Consider the following 14,862-nt stretch of genomic DNA (forward strand, 5'->3'; position numbering starts at 1 on the left):
GCATGGTCAGTGAGCTTGCCACATGGACAGAGACTTTGGTGTTTATGATATGGAAGCACAGGCAGACACTTACCCCCAGACTCATGAACAATGTAGAGTGCAAACTCACTGGGACCATTTTCCACCTGTGTAGGCAAGAACAGGAAGTCAGACCAGGAAGTCAGGTCTTTAGGAGACAAGACAGGAAGGGATCCCTGGCAGGAACCAGACCCCCAGTGCCACATGCACAAGTCCCCAAGGATCCTCCCCTCTCTCTCTGCTTAAGATCCCAGAGATGCCGTGTCAGCAGAGGAAATATTGCTAGACCTTCTACCCAGGAACCACAGGAAGCTTCCCCAGCCTTTGCTAGTTCCCCCAACAAGACAGCAAGTCACCAGCCTCCCAGGGCAAGGCTGCCTGCTCATGGCCAGACTTACTCGGAACTTGTTCAGCAGCAAGGTGAGCACATGCACGGTTGTCATGGTGCTGTTGACCCTCACGTTGGTCACCGACCCATAGGCAGGAGTAAACACTGAGGTCTGCAGAGGGAGGAGGGTTATTCAGGGCAGGGCCAGAGGGACACAGAGCTGATATCACAGAGGGTCTGGGCACACTGTCTGCCAAATGGTCTGAGGCCACAGGTGAGCCCAGCCTCTGGAAGCACCTGTGCCTGTCCAGGACAGATCCACACACAGCTGTGCCCACGTCTGATGCACTTGGGGAAGCCGTAGCAACTCTTGTCTTACAAAGGCCTGTAAGAGGGATGCCTCCAAAGCTATGAGGGCCAGCTCTTTGACCTTAGCAGCCAGTCCCATGGAAGTACTTCCCAGTCTCCTTCTCACTCTTTCTTTGGCTCATATTGCCAAGTGTCTGTTGATTCTAAGACCGAAAGTTCTGGAATCTATCCACTCCTCCCCATTCTCCCAGCAGTAGAGGTTCTCAGTTCACACTGCATCAGCATCCCACCTCTCCCCTTTCAATCTCAGCACTTTCCACCCATTCCCCATGCTGCTACCCCAAGGAACAACTTTTTAAAAACCTTGCAACTCCAAATATGTTCTGGACCAGCTGCATTAGCACAGTCTTGGCTCCCAGTCCCAGACTCCTGAGCCAGAATCTGCATTTTGAGGAAACCCAGTGATACTCTCCGTACAGAGTGATTTGAGAAGCACTATCTTGTGGCATAGTTCTAGTTAGAAGTATCTGAAGGCGTCCCATAGCCTAAACAATACCCTTGCTTCCTCCTCTCACTGTTCACACACGTGATACGACGATTCTCTCCCTCGTGCCTTGTGGTCCAGCCACACAAGCTCTTCAAGGTTTGGGGGTCCCATTATAGTCCTGCAGGTACCTTGCCTTTCCATGTGAGACGCCATATATACAGGCAACCAGAGCACCGTCTGAGGCTTAATAAGTCCTCAGGGAGCAAGAGTAAAGTTATAGACCTGCCAAGCATTTCACCTAAAACCTTTGATTTAATCCTTACAACAGTTTTTTAAAGTACCTGTCATTACTCCTTTTAAGAAGGGACACAGAGTCTTGGAGAGGTCAAATCGCTTAGTCATGGTCCTCCATTTAGAAAGGGCAGAGCCAATGGAAACCCCATGATTTACCCCTGTGGCAGTGGGGCCTCCCTGTGAATCTCACTTCCCCAAGGTGAGCTCTTCCTCACTTTCCAAAACCAAATTCAAATTTATACATTCCTCCTCTATGGTCCTAGCTCTGCTTTCGCTGGGATGTAGCTAGGGCTCAGGGATAAGAATGACTGGTTCATTGTCCACAAGTACCAGAGTCAGACTCAAACCCAGACCTGCTTCCTCCATAGCTGACATGCAGGGTGACTCTGTGTTACATAGAAAGCCAGACTAGGCTTTCAGTCCCTAAGAAGTATGGAATAGAGGAGTCAAGCTATTTCAAGAAGAAAGGTCTTGTCAACAAGACATTATTAGTGTTTCTTCTGCCTGGAGCCTTTTCTTAAGATGATACTGACCATCTCCAAGTAGAAACAAAGGTCCCCGCTACTTTGCCATCTCTAAGCACAATGGTTTCTCTCCAATAGAACACATTAGAATCTAACAGCCCAGGACAAAGCAATGGGACAGGTACCAAGTTTTACTGAGTCTGGAAATCATGCCAACACTACTATGAATCAGAATACTTTTGGAAAATGATTGAGTGAGGTAACAGTGTGCAATTCTAAGAAATAAAATCCAAAATAACAACCTCAGGAAGTTAATTCTAGGTAATTATTTTTTAGTTGTTGCCTGTGATTCAAGTACACAGTGTTACCTGATTTCCCAGGACACTGATTCCGAATGGATTGCAAGGAAGAGAGAGAAGGAGCCCGTTACCCAGCCCAGAGATGGGAACCAGCTGTCCAACACACCTAAGATACTAGTTTGCCTGGAAGAATGAACCCACCTTCTGTAAGTAAATCTGTTACTAGGAGAAAGAGGCACACAGACTGGAGTACAGGCTAGCGTGTTGAGTGTCGAGCTGGCTGAGGAGCCCTTCTTGCTATCATGGCTCCCACGGACATGAAAGAATGTGACAAAAGCCCTCATTGTTCATTTCTGTTCATTTCAAAGGCTACAGAATCCTCAGACATCACCATGTCTCTGACTTTTGCAATGACTACAAAAGGTGGAATGATCTTAGAGAGGAATGATTCCCTTAGAAGAGAGGGTGAATGTGCTGGAGATAAACCCCACTATTTGTTACCTTGAGTTGTGGATCAAAAGCTTTCTTTTTTAGGATCCTAGAACTACGAAGAGGCTAACCTCATGCAAATATTCTTTTAAAATTTTTTAATAATTCCTCAAAACTGCCTATACAGAGCTAGTACACTTACTGAACACTTTACAGACTAAACCCGTTCGGAACAAGATTTAAGGAATATATAGGTCAGATTGTGGGTCCTTTGGCTAATCTAAATCATTCTTAATCTCTGCTTCATTTCAACCCTGCACCCTTTCGGGAAACTACTCTCAAATGGTCCTGGGTTTCCCTGCACTTAGCAAAGATGATGTAGTGTCACCCATGAACACACATTGCAAACCCAGACCAGAGTGGGGGTAGGGGTGGTCCTCTTAGTAAGGCAGAGTCCCTTCTGCTTGCCTTGTTGGCGATCCTTCACCCCAATGTCCAGGGTGCCCCCAGAGCACTTGAATGGCTCCTGGCAGACCTAACCTGGGTAACTGTTCTTCAGGTCTGACCCTGGGAGTTGCCTTTGCCAGCACCCCCCCCCTCCAGTGAGTCATCGCCTATCAAGACAGGCAGCTGCTTCAACTGGAAACCTCTGCTTCCATTTCCTAGCGCTGCAGGATGTGGCCCAGTTACAGGACGCTCCCTCCAGGGCCTCACCCAGACTGCCACTCATGCCATTTATAGAAACAATCAACTTCTCCTTTTACAGTTGGGTTTGTTTAGGGACTGATGTCATCTGGGGAAGGAGATCTTTTCCTCAGGTCAGTACAATGCATGCTTGGACAAAAGGCTAAGTGCTGGGAACCAGGATCAGTGTGGGTTCTCTGGGGCCCAGAAACACGTGCCCCTGGGCACACCTCAATCTAGAGCTTACTTGACCCAGGGAGAAGGTCAGCAGCACATCACGTTCCCATGAAACTCTCAATCGAGCTTGGGTGGAAATCTCAGAGAAAACTGTCTAGTTAGACATAAACTTGGCATTACTTTCCAAAAATCCACACACCTTGGGAAAATAGATTGACAGTAAGTATGTGGTAAAATCAAAAACAAAAACAAAAACAAAAGTAAAAACAAAATACAAAAGCCCCCAAAACAGGCTTTGGGGTGACCAGTTGGAATGTGTTCGATCTTCCTTCCTTCCTTCTCTCTCTCTCTCTCTTTTTCTTTCTTTTGTCTGTTATTTTGATGTCATTTTGGGCAAGCTATTTCTCCTCCCAAGCCCATTTATTGGTGAGGACGCAGCTGTGACCACGCCAGCACACAGAGTCTGACAAGACTCTGGTGGGGCCTGGCCTTCCAAAGGCCCAGCAGTGCCTGCAGCTGCCTCCCTGTGGCCTCAGCTTCACGGCCTGGGGGAGAAGTTGGGCAGAAATATCACCTTGTGGTTGTAAAAGTGCCCATTGATGGAGAAGCGATGTCGCCGGATCCTCTGGGCCTCGCCAGGTGCACGGGCCCGGGGCCGCCTCTGGATCACGCAGGCTGCGTCACTCTTGGTCCGCATCAGCTGAGGGGTCTCCTCGTCCTCCTCCAGGGGCTCTGTAGTGAGGAACCGGTGAAAAGGTCAGTCCGGGGTGGAGCACAGGGGCCTGAGAACTGCAGAGCTGTAGCGTCCCGCGGCAAGCCCTGGAGCTCTGTGGTGACGCCATGCTGCAGCGGAGGGTACCGTCGCTGCTGTTTCTGTGACAGTGCTTGGGGGATGCCCACCTTGTAGACAGGAAAGGGGACCCCCAGATAGGATCACCTGTGCTGCCATGGCCTTGGCCTCCATCTCTGGGCGCCCAGGGCAGGTCCTGGGCAGCACCACACGGTCCTCTGAGGCCCCACTGTGTGTGAGGGGAGGACACAAAGAGGACAGATGAGCAGCCTGGATTCCAGAGTGTGAGGGAGACGTGTCCCAGAGGCCCTGCCTGCTGCTGCTGTTCTCTCCTTTCCAAAAAGCAGGGGACTCGGGCAAATCACGTCACAGTCACCTCTGCCAGCCTCTTTTCTGTAAGTGGGGAGGTGAGGAGAAGGCCTTGGACTGAGGCAGTTATTTAGCAAGTGTGGAGGTATTAGCAAGGATTTGGCAAGATAAATAAAGCCTTTCTGCACTCCTTCTGGCAGCTGGTCTTCCTTTTTATTTTTTACTTTTTTTTTTTTAAGAGTTGCGGGAGAGAAGGGAGAAGGGGCAGAGGGAGAGGGAGAGACAAAGAATCCCTAGCTGGCAACATGCCCAGAGAGGATCCCAACTCGGGGCTCAGGCTCACAGCCCTGAGATGACGACCCAAGCTAACATCAAGCATTGGACACTTTAACCCACTGAGCGGGCCAGGCGCCCCAACACAAAGCTGTTCTTCAGAGATGATGGTCATGAGCCAAGACCCTCCTCTTCTACCCTAGTGAGCAAGAGGGGCTCCCAGGTAGCCCGAGGCCCTGCTTACCTGAGCTATCTCTGGAACTCTCGGCCCCGTGTGCAGTCTGAGCACTCGGCTCCTGGGCAGGGACCCTGCCGTCCTGAAGAAGTGGATCCTTTCTGAAAAGACAGTCAAGGTGCTCAGAGAGCTGCTGAGAGAGAAAAACAGCTCAAGTCACAGAGAAGAGGCCTCCTGCCTCTGTGGACGGGACACAGGCAGAAGCAAGGCCAGCTGAGGTAAGGCTCTACTTCACACCAAGTTAATGTAAGATAGTAAAAGAAAAGCAAAGACTTGCCACAGTGTCTGCTGGAAGGAGAGGGAGTGTGTCCTGCAGACCTGAGTGGCCTTGTCCCCGCTGCACAGACACAGGGACTAGCTAGCTGTGTGCCCATGGACTCCTGGGCACCCCGCTGAGGGAGATGGTGTCTGTGGCCAAGTGTTGAGTGGGCTCTCCGGGCTTCCCTCAGGCCTGAAGGAGAGTCAGGCGGGGGATGCTTGAGGGGCCAACCTCTGGGCCTCTGGGCCGGGCAGAGTCCAAGCCAGGGAAGCTGGTGTCTGGCTGGAGAAGGGGATGTGTGTGATGAGAAGTAGCCTCACAGCTACTTCCTCACAGCATGAGGGAGCCGGGGAGGGGCAGGCAAAGAGCAGAACCCAGGCCAAGAGGCCTCTGAGGGGGGTCCTGTCTGTTCCCATGGCTGCTTTTGCCCTGGGGGGTGGGACTCACGAGTCATACTTGTCGCCTTTCTACGAAGCCCATCCAGACACTATACTCTAAGTCTGTATGGGGTGTCAAGGTGCTAAGTGCCCTCAGAACAGCAACTTCGCTTGAATTTCTGAAAGGGAAATGGTTTTGAATTTTTGCCTCTTGGAAGGATTCATTACATGGAGAAGCGAGCAAAACTCAGCAACTAACTGCCCTTTATTGGGGGGGGGAGGGCGGAGAGAGGGGGCAGATGTTCATTAAGTGGTAAGGTAGGAAACGGTTTCATCATGACTGAAACATATTTCTGATGTTAAAATAAACCTGATATTAAACTCTAATAAATTTATAAAAACAAATTCTGATACTAAAATGAAAGTAGAGCCATAAGAGGTTAAATTTGTGAGAATTTTTAAGGTAGAACTGGAGATGCTAAGAAGTGTTTGTTTTGCCCAGGATGTTGGAAGGCCTTGCCCACGCACAGTTCCTCTCCTTGCGGATAAGGCAGCTCCTGTGAATGTATGAGGAAACACAGCTGGAGGCAATGGGAGTCTGGAAAATTCTCCAAGAGCGAGATGGTTTGGTCATCATCTAGAAAGACCACTATTGGCAGGTGAGGCCGCAGGCTCACAGGGTGACAAGGATAAGGCTGGCTTGTGCTCTCCTGTGCCCTGTTCGGGAGCAGGGCTTTGCCCTGAGACAGAGGACACCACCCCGCAGACAGCCCAAAAGGAACGCTTGGGTTGAACCGGTGTCATGGAGGACACCCGCCCCTGCCTCCACCATCTGAACACTCACAGGGGGCAGCTGGGCTGTCCGGGTGTCCAAGAGGCTGAGGAGAGGTGCACGCGCTCCCTGTCGTCCTGTATCTGGAGCCGGATAGGCCGCCTCAGGCCCCAGGCAATGTTGAGAAGCCCCTCGATGATCAGAGCACCTTCTTCCTGTGGGAAGCCCACACACGTTAGTCTCTTTCCCCAGAGCAGCCCTCCACAGGGGTCACTGCTCACCATCTCTGAGCCCCCTGAAGGCCCGGGCCCTCCCCCGTGGGCTCCCCTGAACCTTCTTGCCACAAACACAGCTCTCCTCCTTGGGATCCCATCCTCCTCTGGGGGAAGGCACACAAGCCTCTATGTGCTCCAGGGCGTGAGGCTATGGGCTGACCAGAGGAAGCCTGAGGCGTGCCCTTCCACCGCTCTGTTCACGTCTGGTCAGGGGCATGGCCTGGGACGGAGCAGCTGAGTCAGGCGTCCCACAGGAACCCAGCTGCTATCCAGCAAGCACGTCCACACGGGTGAGGAAACACGTTCCAGAGAAGCATGGCCACGTTGACCTGGTGCCGTGTAGGGGTGCCTTCTCATCCCCCTCCCCCAGTGCACCTGGAGAAGCGGCCCCGATGGTCACCAAGTCCTACCGAGAATGTGCTGCAGGCCCTGGATTCCATGCCCAGCAGGGCAGGGGTGGCTGCTCCTCGGAGCTGTGTCTCAGTCTCGCGCTTCTGCCCACGCTGCTCCCAACTGCCCCAGGGACCACTCGAGTGGGCTGGGCCCACCCCGATTTCTGAGCTGCCTTCTTTCCTGATGGCCAGTCTTGCTTTTCTCACAACCTGCCCATTGCCAGCCTCCACGTTCCACTACTGGCATGAATACTCAGAATAGCTACAACAGCTCCCATTCTCTGTCCCCAGCTAGCCTTGATTTCCCAAGGTCTGCGGATGGCACAGCTACTGCCCTCCTGTTGAGCCCCGAGGTCCTAATTGACAGAACCCTCCAGAGGCATCCTCAGCCAGTTTCCCCTCCCAGCCCTCAGGTCTCTGCTTCTGTTTCTGACTTCTTTCAGGCTCCTATCCACGAGTGACCACCTCTAGGCTCCCTGCGCCCAGCCGAACTCCCCCACGTGTGTGCCTAGCCAGGCTGCCTTCAGGGCATCTTCCTAATATCTTCTCAACCCTCCTTCCCCCAGAGCTGTGATCCCCCCAGCTAACCAGCTCCTGAGCTGCTTTGATACTAGCCATTTCACAATGAATGTTAAACATTGTTACCTTTTTTTTTTTTTTTTTTTTTTTTTGGAGCGCTGGTTGTTATACTCCCACTGTTATCTTAAACACCACTTTAGAGTCACAAATTCTCTTTCTTTCTCCGTACTGGCATTGAAAGCCTTGTGAGAATAAAAAACCTTGTGTAAATGCCTTCTTTTCCCCCCGGAAGGGCTTACAGAGGTGTCCTGCAGGGTCAATTTCATGGTAAGTTAGTAACCACTTAAAGCACCCTGTTATCCACAGAGAAAATAGTTCCACTCTGTTCAAGGTTATCAAAAATACACATTGCTTTCTTGAATGACCGTGCACTGTTTGCTAAAATAGGAAACAACAATAAAAGCAGAGGACTTTTTGATAACCACTGATGTTAACACAGTCGCAGACAGGTAACTAATGCTCCCTAAGAAGAAAAGACTGGGTTGATTGCTGGAGTTAAAGGGGGCAGTAAGCAACCCCAAAGTGGGTTTCCGTTCTTTGTTTTCTGTCTTGGCCTCAGATGCCTCTGTCAGAGGTCAACACACCCTCTCCCCCACAGCTCAGCAAGTTCATTCACAGAGCCCCACTGCCTGCTGGTCCCATGTCCGACCCCATGTGTGAAGAAGATCCAGCAGTCTTGGTCCTGGGTCTGAGAGTCAGGAGATCATTTAGAGCTCCAAGGGGCAGGAGAAGACAGCACCGCTGGGCCATTGGCAGTGGGGCTGGATACGCTGGTCTGGGCCTTCAAACATGCCATGGGACGGCACTGGAGACTTTGCAACGAAAGGAGGCAGGAGGAGTTGCTCTGGAGCTGGGAGCCAGGAGCGGAAGCAGAGCTGCTGTCTTCAAGGTCAGGGATCAGCTATGTTGGGGTCTGCTGGCCTGATGTGACTCGGGCCCTGTGTCCCTGCACGGACAGAGTGTGTGTCCCCAAGCTGCCCTCCGACCACTGTTCCACTGTCCTTCTGCCTGGCCCCATCAGAATGGAGGGGAGGCCCCGTCAGGCTGCAGCTGTCTCTGTTCAAATCAGGGGAAACTGGGGGCAGAGCAGAAGGAGCTCCAGGCTCCTGGGCAGCCCTCGCCAAACAGGCCCAAGGAGGACTTGAATGTGGGTCCCACAGCCTCCCATTTTCATAAGTCGGGAAGTCATCCTGGGCCCTCAGATTCTGGGTACCCCCTCACTGTAGCCCCCTACCTCTCCCACAGCCTGAAGTGGCTGGAGCGGTGCCACCCCTCCCTGCCCCGCGGAGTAAACATCCACGGAGCCTCCCACTGCTCCAGGCTGGTAGCTGGGCCAAACCCCGCCCGCCAAGCTGTTTTCCCTCTGAGAGCCTTCCTGTGTGCTGCTATTTTTGGCCCTCGTGACAGTAACTGGTGGCTGGTGAGGAAGTATAAAAGCAGCCGCCAGGCCTCCAGGTTCACCAGATAGCTCGGGAACGCTTGCACGCCGGACAGTGGCCAGTCGTCCCCACCACCCATCCTCCTGGCCATTCCACGCTGGACACGGGGCTCTGACGGCCGGGCCCCCAGCCCTCCACTCAAGCTCCCTGGGTCTTCCCAAGGACTGTCCTTGCTTATCCAGCAGCCCTGTGAACCCCAAGTTCCCTCGACTCCAGGTAGGAGAGTAGCTTCCCTCTGGTTAGAGACACAACAAGAAGGTTTTGTTTCTCTTTGAGGGCGGGGCGAACAGGGTGTGCAGTCGAGGCAGTGATCATAGCCACAGAGGGCTTTGCATTGGCAGAGGGATTTCCCAGGAACTATTACCCCATGCGTTTCTTACAACACACTTTCAGCGGGGATATGTAACACTGTTTTATGGATGGGTCAGGGGACGCTTGGAGAGGTGACTTTGGAGAGGTCCCCACCCAGGTAAGGAAGCGGCAGAGGCCGGTTTTACCCAGGTTCCCTCTGACTCCAGTCCATTAGACTGCGTTCTGATTTGTATGGGTTCAACAACAGTAAGGATGGATTCCTGAGCACGTGGCTTTCAGTGTTAATGGGAAGGAAGTCCGAGCCCGGGTTTGGGTATGGAGACATCACTCCACTCTCGGCCTGTGAATCACGCGGGCAGCCTCTGCTGAGAGAGGGGACCAGCAGAGGTGACATAATGGCAGACCTCTCACCCTGGTCTTCTGTCGATAAACAGGTCGCTGCTCCGCATCGCTGACGGCCATGAGGTCCCGGCTCCTGCTTCCTGTGGCCCACCTGCCCACCATCCAGGAGACGCTGGAGGAGATGCTGCCTGGGGGGCCCGGGCAGGAGCCCCCCGCCTCCCCCAGCCTGGATGACTACGTGAAGTCTATCTGTCAGCTGGCTCAGCCCACTTCGGTGCTGGATGTGGCCACAGTCAGGGCCCAACCCGGTAGAACCCCCCGGCCAGCCCGCGCCTTCAAGAAGAGCCCTCCTACTGAGTCTCTACAGGACATTACTACCCGCTTCAGTGGTCAGCAGCCGGCACTGCCCGGGGACGGCACTGCTGACCCCCTGGACTGGCTCTTCGGGGAGTCCCAGGAAAAAAGGTCAAGTAGGAGGGACCAGCCAAGGAGGACTGGCTCCTCTGCTGACTCCTGGGGTCCACACAAACAGATGGATTGTGGCAAGGCACGAGGAACCCCCAGAGGGAGACCCTGGGATGCCAGGGTGCAGGGGCACTCTCTGGCAAGACCCTCAAGGGACTGGCACCAGGGCTCCTGGGCTTCCAGGCAACTCTGTACGGACGCGGCCTCCCCCCCTGCCCCCCGCCCCAGAAGCACCCTCAGAACTCTCTATTTGCACCTCCCAGTGATCCATGAACTCTAACCCCTCCCCAATAAAGGCTTCTGTACAGAGCACGCTGGTCTTTGTCACCTCCCTGTCCCCTCCCCTGCGGTGGGCACCGTCTCTGGCAGGTCCCCAAGAGGGAAACACCTTTCTGCAGGGGCTGCCTGCCTGGGCATTTTATAGAGAAACCCCCTCCTCTGAAGAGCGAGAACAGCCTCATCTGGACTCATGTGGTGTTACTGGTCCTGCTCGCACTGTTCCTTACTGGCTGAGCACCTTGGGCAAGTTACTTAACATTTCTGTTCGTTGATTTTTCTCATGGGTAAAATGGGGGTAATTAAAGGGACCTGCTTTCTAGATTGCTCTGGTGAGTAGATGGGGTAAGAGCCACATGCATTATGGGTGCATAAAGCCTGCACACAGGCTTCTACACACGTCTGTGTGGTTGCTTCGCAGGCAGGGACGGAGGTCAGTGGCGGATGAGAAGCAAAGCTCTCGGCCACACAGGGATTTCCGAGCGAGGACTGCACCCTCCCAGGTCAGCCTCCTGGCCCCCACCCTCAGAGCCTGTGCTCCATGCAGCCCAAGAGGAAACATAATGGTTTCCCCAAAGGTACCTGCTGAGTTTGGGGGGAACCTGTCACCAGGGCACCTGGGGTTTCTTCGTGGCTCCAGCTTACAAGTCCTGTTGTGTCATTGGGAGAGTTTTGCCCATGCTGAATTTTGCCCACATCTTGATGCCTAAGACAGCCAGTACCAGCACAGCTGGCAGAATGTCCAACCATGGGACCAGGTGGTCCTGTCCTCACCATCCCCATCCCCTTCCCTCCCTCCACCCGGGGGGCTTCTCAACCATCGGACAAAGTGCAGGCCATTGGCCAGCTGACCTACCCTTAGGCAAGCCCAGTGGCCAAGGCCTCACTCCATAGGTCCCAAGGTCTGGGCCAGGCCTAGGTCTTCCAACCCCAGTGCCTGGAGGCACCTGGCAAGGAAGGAGATGAAGGTGAGGAATAAGGGAAAGGGGGGGTGCTTCTTCCTCAGAGAGGCAGGTGAGGAGGCATCAGAGAACTCAAAAAGATCAGGCCTGAGGACCAATTACCTGTTCCCTTGGGCCAGGTCAGAGCTGGCTGACCTTGATCTGGGCAGAAGGGGCAGAGGGGAGAGGAGGAGAACAGAATTGTGGCTGCAGTCCAGCTCACAGCCTGCTTCAGTTTCCTCCATCTCCTTGCTCTGAGGAGTATCAAACTATTTTCTTCTTCCTTTCCTTCTTTTATTTTAAAATTGCTTTGTACATTATGCATGTTTTGTGGGAAGGCAGAATGTACACCAGACATTTAAAAGTTTCAGAATACAGTCTGCTTATCTGTAAAATGGGGACACCACCCCTGCCTTCATAGGCTGCAAGGGTTGTGGAATGGGGCATGTGTCCTCGGAGATAACATGGAAACCCCACAGAGGAATGCCTGCGTCCACCACAAGCCACTGCGTGTCTAGTCTGCTCAGACCTGCCTATCCCTGACCTTTGCTGGCAAATAAGTGCAGGGGCAGCCTTTACCTGAGCTGGGAGGGGGTGCTGGCCTGTGACATGTGGGCTGGGCTCGCCTCACTGTGGCCCCTTCTGCAAAGCTGTGTGGAACTAGGTCAGAAGGAAGCAACTAAGATGAGGTTGGCCAGTTGACCCCAAGCTCAAAACCCACATGGCTGCATTTGGGAGGTCAGACAGGGCTCTGGGCTCCTCTGCTCATATCCCCTGATGTGAAAGAAGATGATGGCACCTTCATGAAGGGCCAAAACAAAAATAATTGAATAAAGGGCGGGGGGGGAGGGACTTTGGACATTATTCCAAGCTTTGCATGGGACAGAACAGCCTAGTAGAAAGTCCCTGTGATGGGAGCCCTATAAAGCAGTCTCCTGCTCACAGGCCCCTGGAGTTGGGAAGGGACACAGTGCCCCGACCAGGGGGCAGTCTAGGAAGCACTTGGGAGCTCTAAAGGGAGCACGTCCATTGCCTGCGGAGTACTCACCTGGATGCCAGTGGTCTGCCAACTGCCCATCATCCCTGCCTTCTGGCGTTAAAAGAAGGCGGGTCGTTATAAGAGGGAAGGAGATCCTGACTTTCTCCACCCTGGGAGCGGCAGAGACCCTGAGTGAGTAAAAGGATTCTCCTTCCTTTTCTCACTCAGCTCAGGAGCCTGGGAGAGAGGATGAGGACTGGGTGTGATGTATGCTCTCGGCCACCAGGGGGAGCACGAGAGGCCGGCTCCCCTAGTCCACTGCGTGCAGGTGCCCAACAGGAGGGTCCTATTTTTCAGCGCAGTGATATATTTAGGCACTGGTATTTCTGGGTGGTCCATTTTTCTCTCGAGCAATCAAACAGCCTGGTTAAAATGCTTTGCTATCTTCAAAAGGCACAAATTGCTCCAGGTTGCTCCTGCTCTCCTTTGTAATATAAGCAAAAGTATCCCAAAGGCAAAATTTATGATAGAGGAGGCTAGTGCCTGGGCCTCCTCGGACAGAGGAAGCTAGGACCGGGAATCCCTTGCCCTTTGGAACCTGGGGGAGAATTCTCAGGGATATGCTGGCCCCAGGGTGTGGCCCCTGCTCCCTGACACACTTCTATGGATCCCTGACACACTTCTTTGGATCCTGGAAGAGACTGTGGAAGAAGAGGTGTCCCCAAACTGGAACAGCCAGGCCACCGTCTTTCGGGGGGAGGCCTAGTGACAGCAGGGAGCGGGGTCTCCTCTGGAGCCCCACATGGCTCTTTGAGGGCCCAGCTTGTGCCCAGCCCCTCCGTAGCTGGGAGGCACTTTCACTTGGTGACTGAAGGTAACAAACCCCTCCCTGCATCTCTGAGGCCTGTCAAAGCTTAATGCTGGCAGTGGGGTCGCTGTCTTACAAACTAAAGTGCTCAGGCCTTGGAGTTCTGCTGGCATCTTATGGCAGGGTTACCTTGCAGGGTAGACTTCCAACTCTGAAAGCCTCAGTCTCTTTGTCTGGGAAATGGCCATTCCCAGGTCAAACGGCTCTTGTATTACAATAAATAACAGAGGGACAAAGTGCCTGGTCCCTGTCTGCCCTCAGGGCCTGCAGTGCCTGAGGAGAGGCCGGCCCAGGTGCCTGAGCTGTGAGTCCCTGAGGCCTAAGAGGTCCCTGGTCTGCATCTGAGAAATCGCAGAGGCCTGAACACAGGGTGGCAGGTGGGTCAAGGAGGCAGTTGGTGTCCAGGAATCAGTCACGCATTTCGGCATCAGAACTCTGGACTGCCAGGCCTAGGGTGCCTGCCTTTGTGCTGGCGGTGACCCCCCACCCCCACCAAGATGCATACTCCCTCAGGCTGCTGCCCCTTGGCTGTTAAGGCTGCGGAAGTTTCCTGAAAGGTACTTTCTGGCTCTAGGGTGATTAAGTCAGATCCTCATACCTTCTTTAGGTTAGGAGTGGGAAAATCCCCATCTGTAGGGTGTTAACTTCTTACCACAGGGGGCTGTCGAGAACACCCCTTCCTCTTTTTGGGGTCTCTCACTTTTCCACATGGACTCTCCCATCACACACAAACACAGGCATAGCTTTGGGGCTTCCCACTCCTCCTCCCCACATGACTGTTCCTACAGAAGGGATTGTCTCGGGGAATCCCAAGGGCCAGGGTCAAGCTCTTAGAGTAGCTGTTCTCAAACTTGGCCTTCATCCCAATCCCCTGGAGGGCTTGTTAAAACACAGATAAGAACAGGAAGAGTTTTTGATTCAGCAGGCCTGGGGGCAGGAGGGCGTTCCCAGGTGACTTTGAGGCTGCTGGTGCGCTGACCACAGGTTAAGAGCTGCCAAGTCTTAGATTAATCACTGGATGAAGGCCCGGGGCTGAGGAACAGGGCACAGCTAGAAGACCCCAGTGCATGAACGTCCCCAGCACCACTGCTGGGTTAGGTCTAGTTCTCACATAGCCTAGATCAAAACTGCCCAGTGCACTAGAGCTCAGGACCCATCTCAGCTTGCCTGGGCCTGTGCGTTTATCACCCAACACCTATGCTGGGGTGGTGCACTGTGCCTGGCCCGGGGACACAAAACCAGCAAGGCACTTAGGTAAATGAAGAAACAGCAAAACCAGAGATGGCAGGACGGTGGCATCAGAGCCTGGCCAGCAACAGTGAAGATCAGGGCTGCGGGGCAGGCTGGTGGGACAGGTGTCAGAGAGCAGCTCTGCCCAAAGAAGGTGGGGGGTGGGGGGTGGGGGGGACAAGGCCCTGTGCAGGCTGAGCAGGCCTTGGGGAGGTGGAGGGTGAGGTGTGTGCTGCTCCAGATCATCCCCACAGCCCCGT

General features: G+C 53.6%; 2 protein-coding genes across 4 annotated transcripts in view; one reads left to right on the forward strand and one right to left on the reverse strand.

Annotated features, from left to right (window-relative positions):
* RASSF4 (Ras association domain family member 4) overlaps window positions 1-14,862 on the reverse strand; it is a 30,952-nt gene that overhangs the window by 4,379 nt on the left and 11,711 nt on the right. For all 3 annotated transcript variants that reach the window (XM_044240036.1, XM_044240037.1, XM_044240035.1), the window contains exons 4-8: window positions 6,577-6,719; window positions 5,106-5,197; window positions 4,064-4,221; window positions 417-518; window positions 74-125 (exon numbers count right to left, since the gene is read on the reverse strand). In XM_044240036.1, coding sequence (XP_044095971.1) covers window positions 74-125; window positions 417-518; window positions 4,064-4,221; window positions 5,106-5,197; window positions 6,577-6,719 — 547 coding nt within the window. The remainder of the gene's footprint in view (window positions 1-73; window positions 126-416; window positions 519-4,063; window positions 4,222-5,105; window positions 5,198-6,576; window positions 6,720-14,862) is intronic.
* Window positions 9,200-10,618, forward strand: DEPP1 (DEPP1 autophagy regulator). Its single transcript, XM_044240039.1, has 2 exons — window positions 9,200-9,405; window positions 9,936-10,618. Exon 2 carries the CDS (start codon window positions 9,962-9,964, stop codon window positions 10,586-10,588), a length of 627 nt encoding a protein of 208 aa, XP_044095974.1. The 5' UTR covers window positions 9,200-9,405; window positions 9,936-9,961; the 3' UTR covers window positions 10,589-10,618.

The sequence above is a fragment of the Neovison vison genome, chromosome 2, assembly GCF_020171115.1.
Source record: "Neovison vison isolate M4711 chromosome 2, ASM_NN_V1, whole genome shotgun sequence".
NCBI classification, from domain to species: domain Eukaryota; kingdom Metazoa; phylum Chordata; class Mammalia; order Carnivora; family Mustelidae; genus Neogale; species Neogale vison.

Coding starts and splice junctions, on each gene's coding strand:
- DEPP1 (XM_044240039.1), top strand. CDS start 9,962: ATGAGGTCCCGGCTCCTGCTTCCTGTGGCCCACCTGCCCACCATCCAG.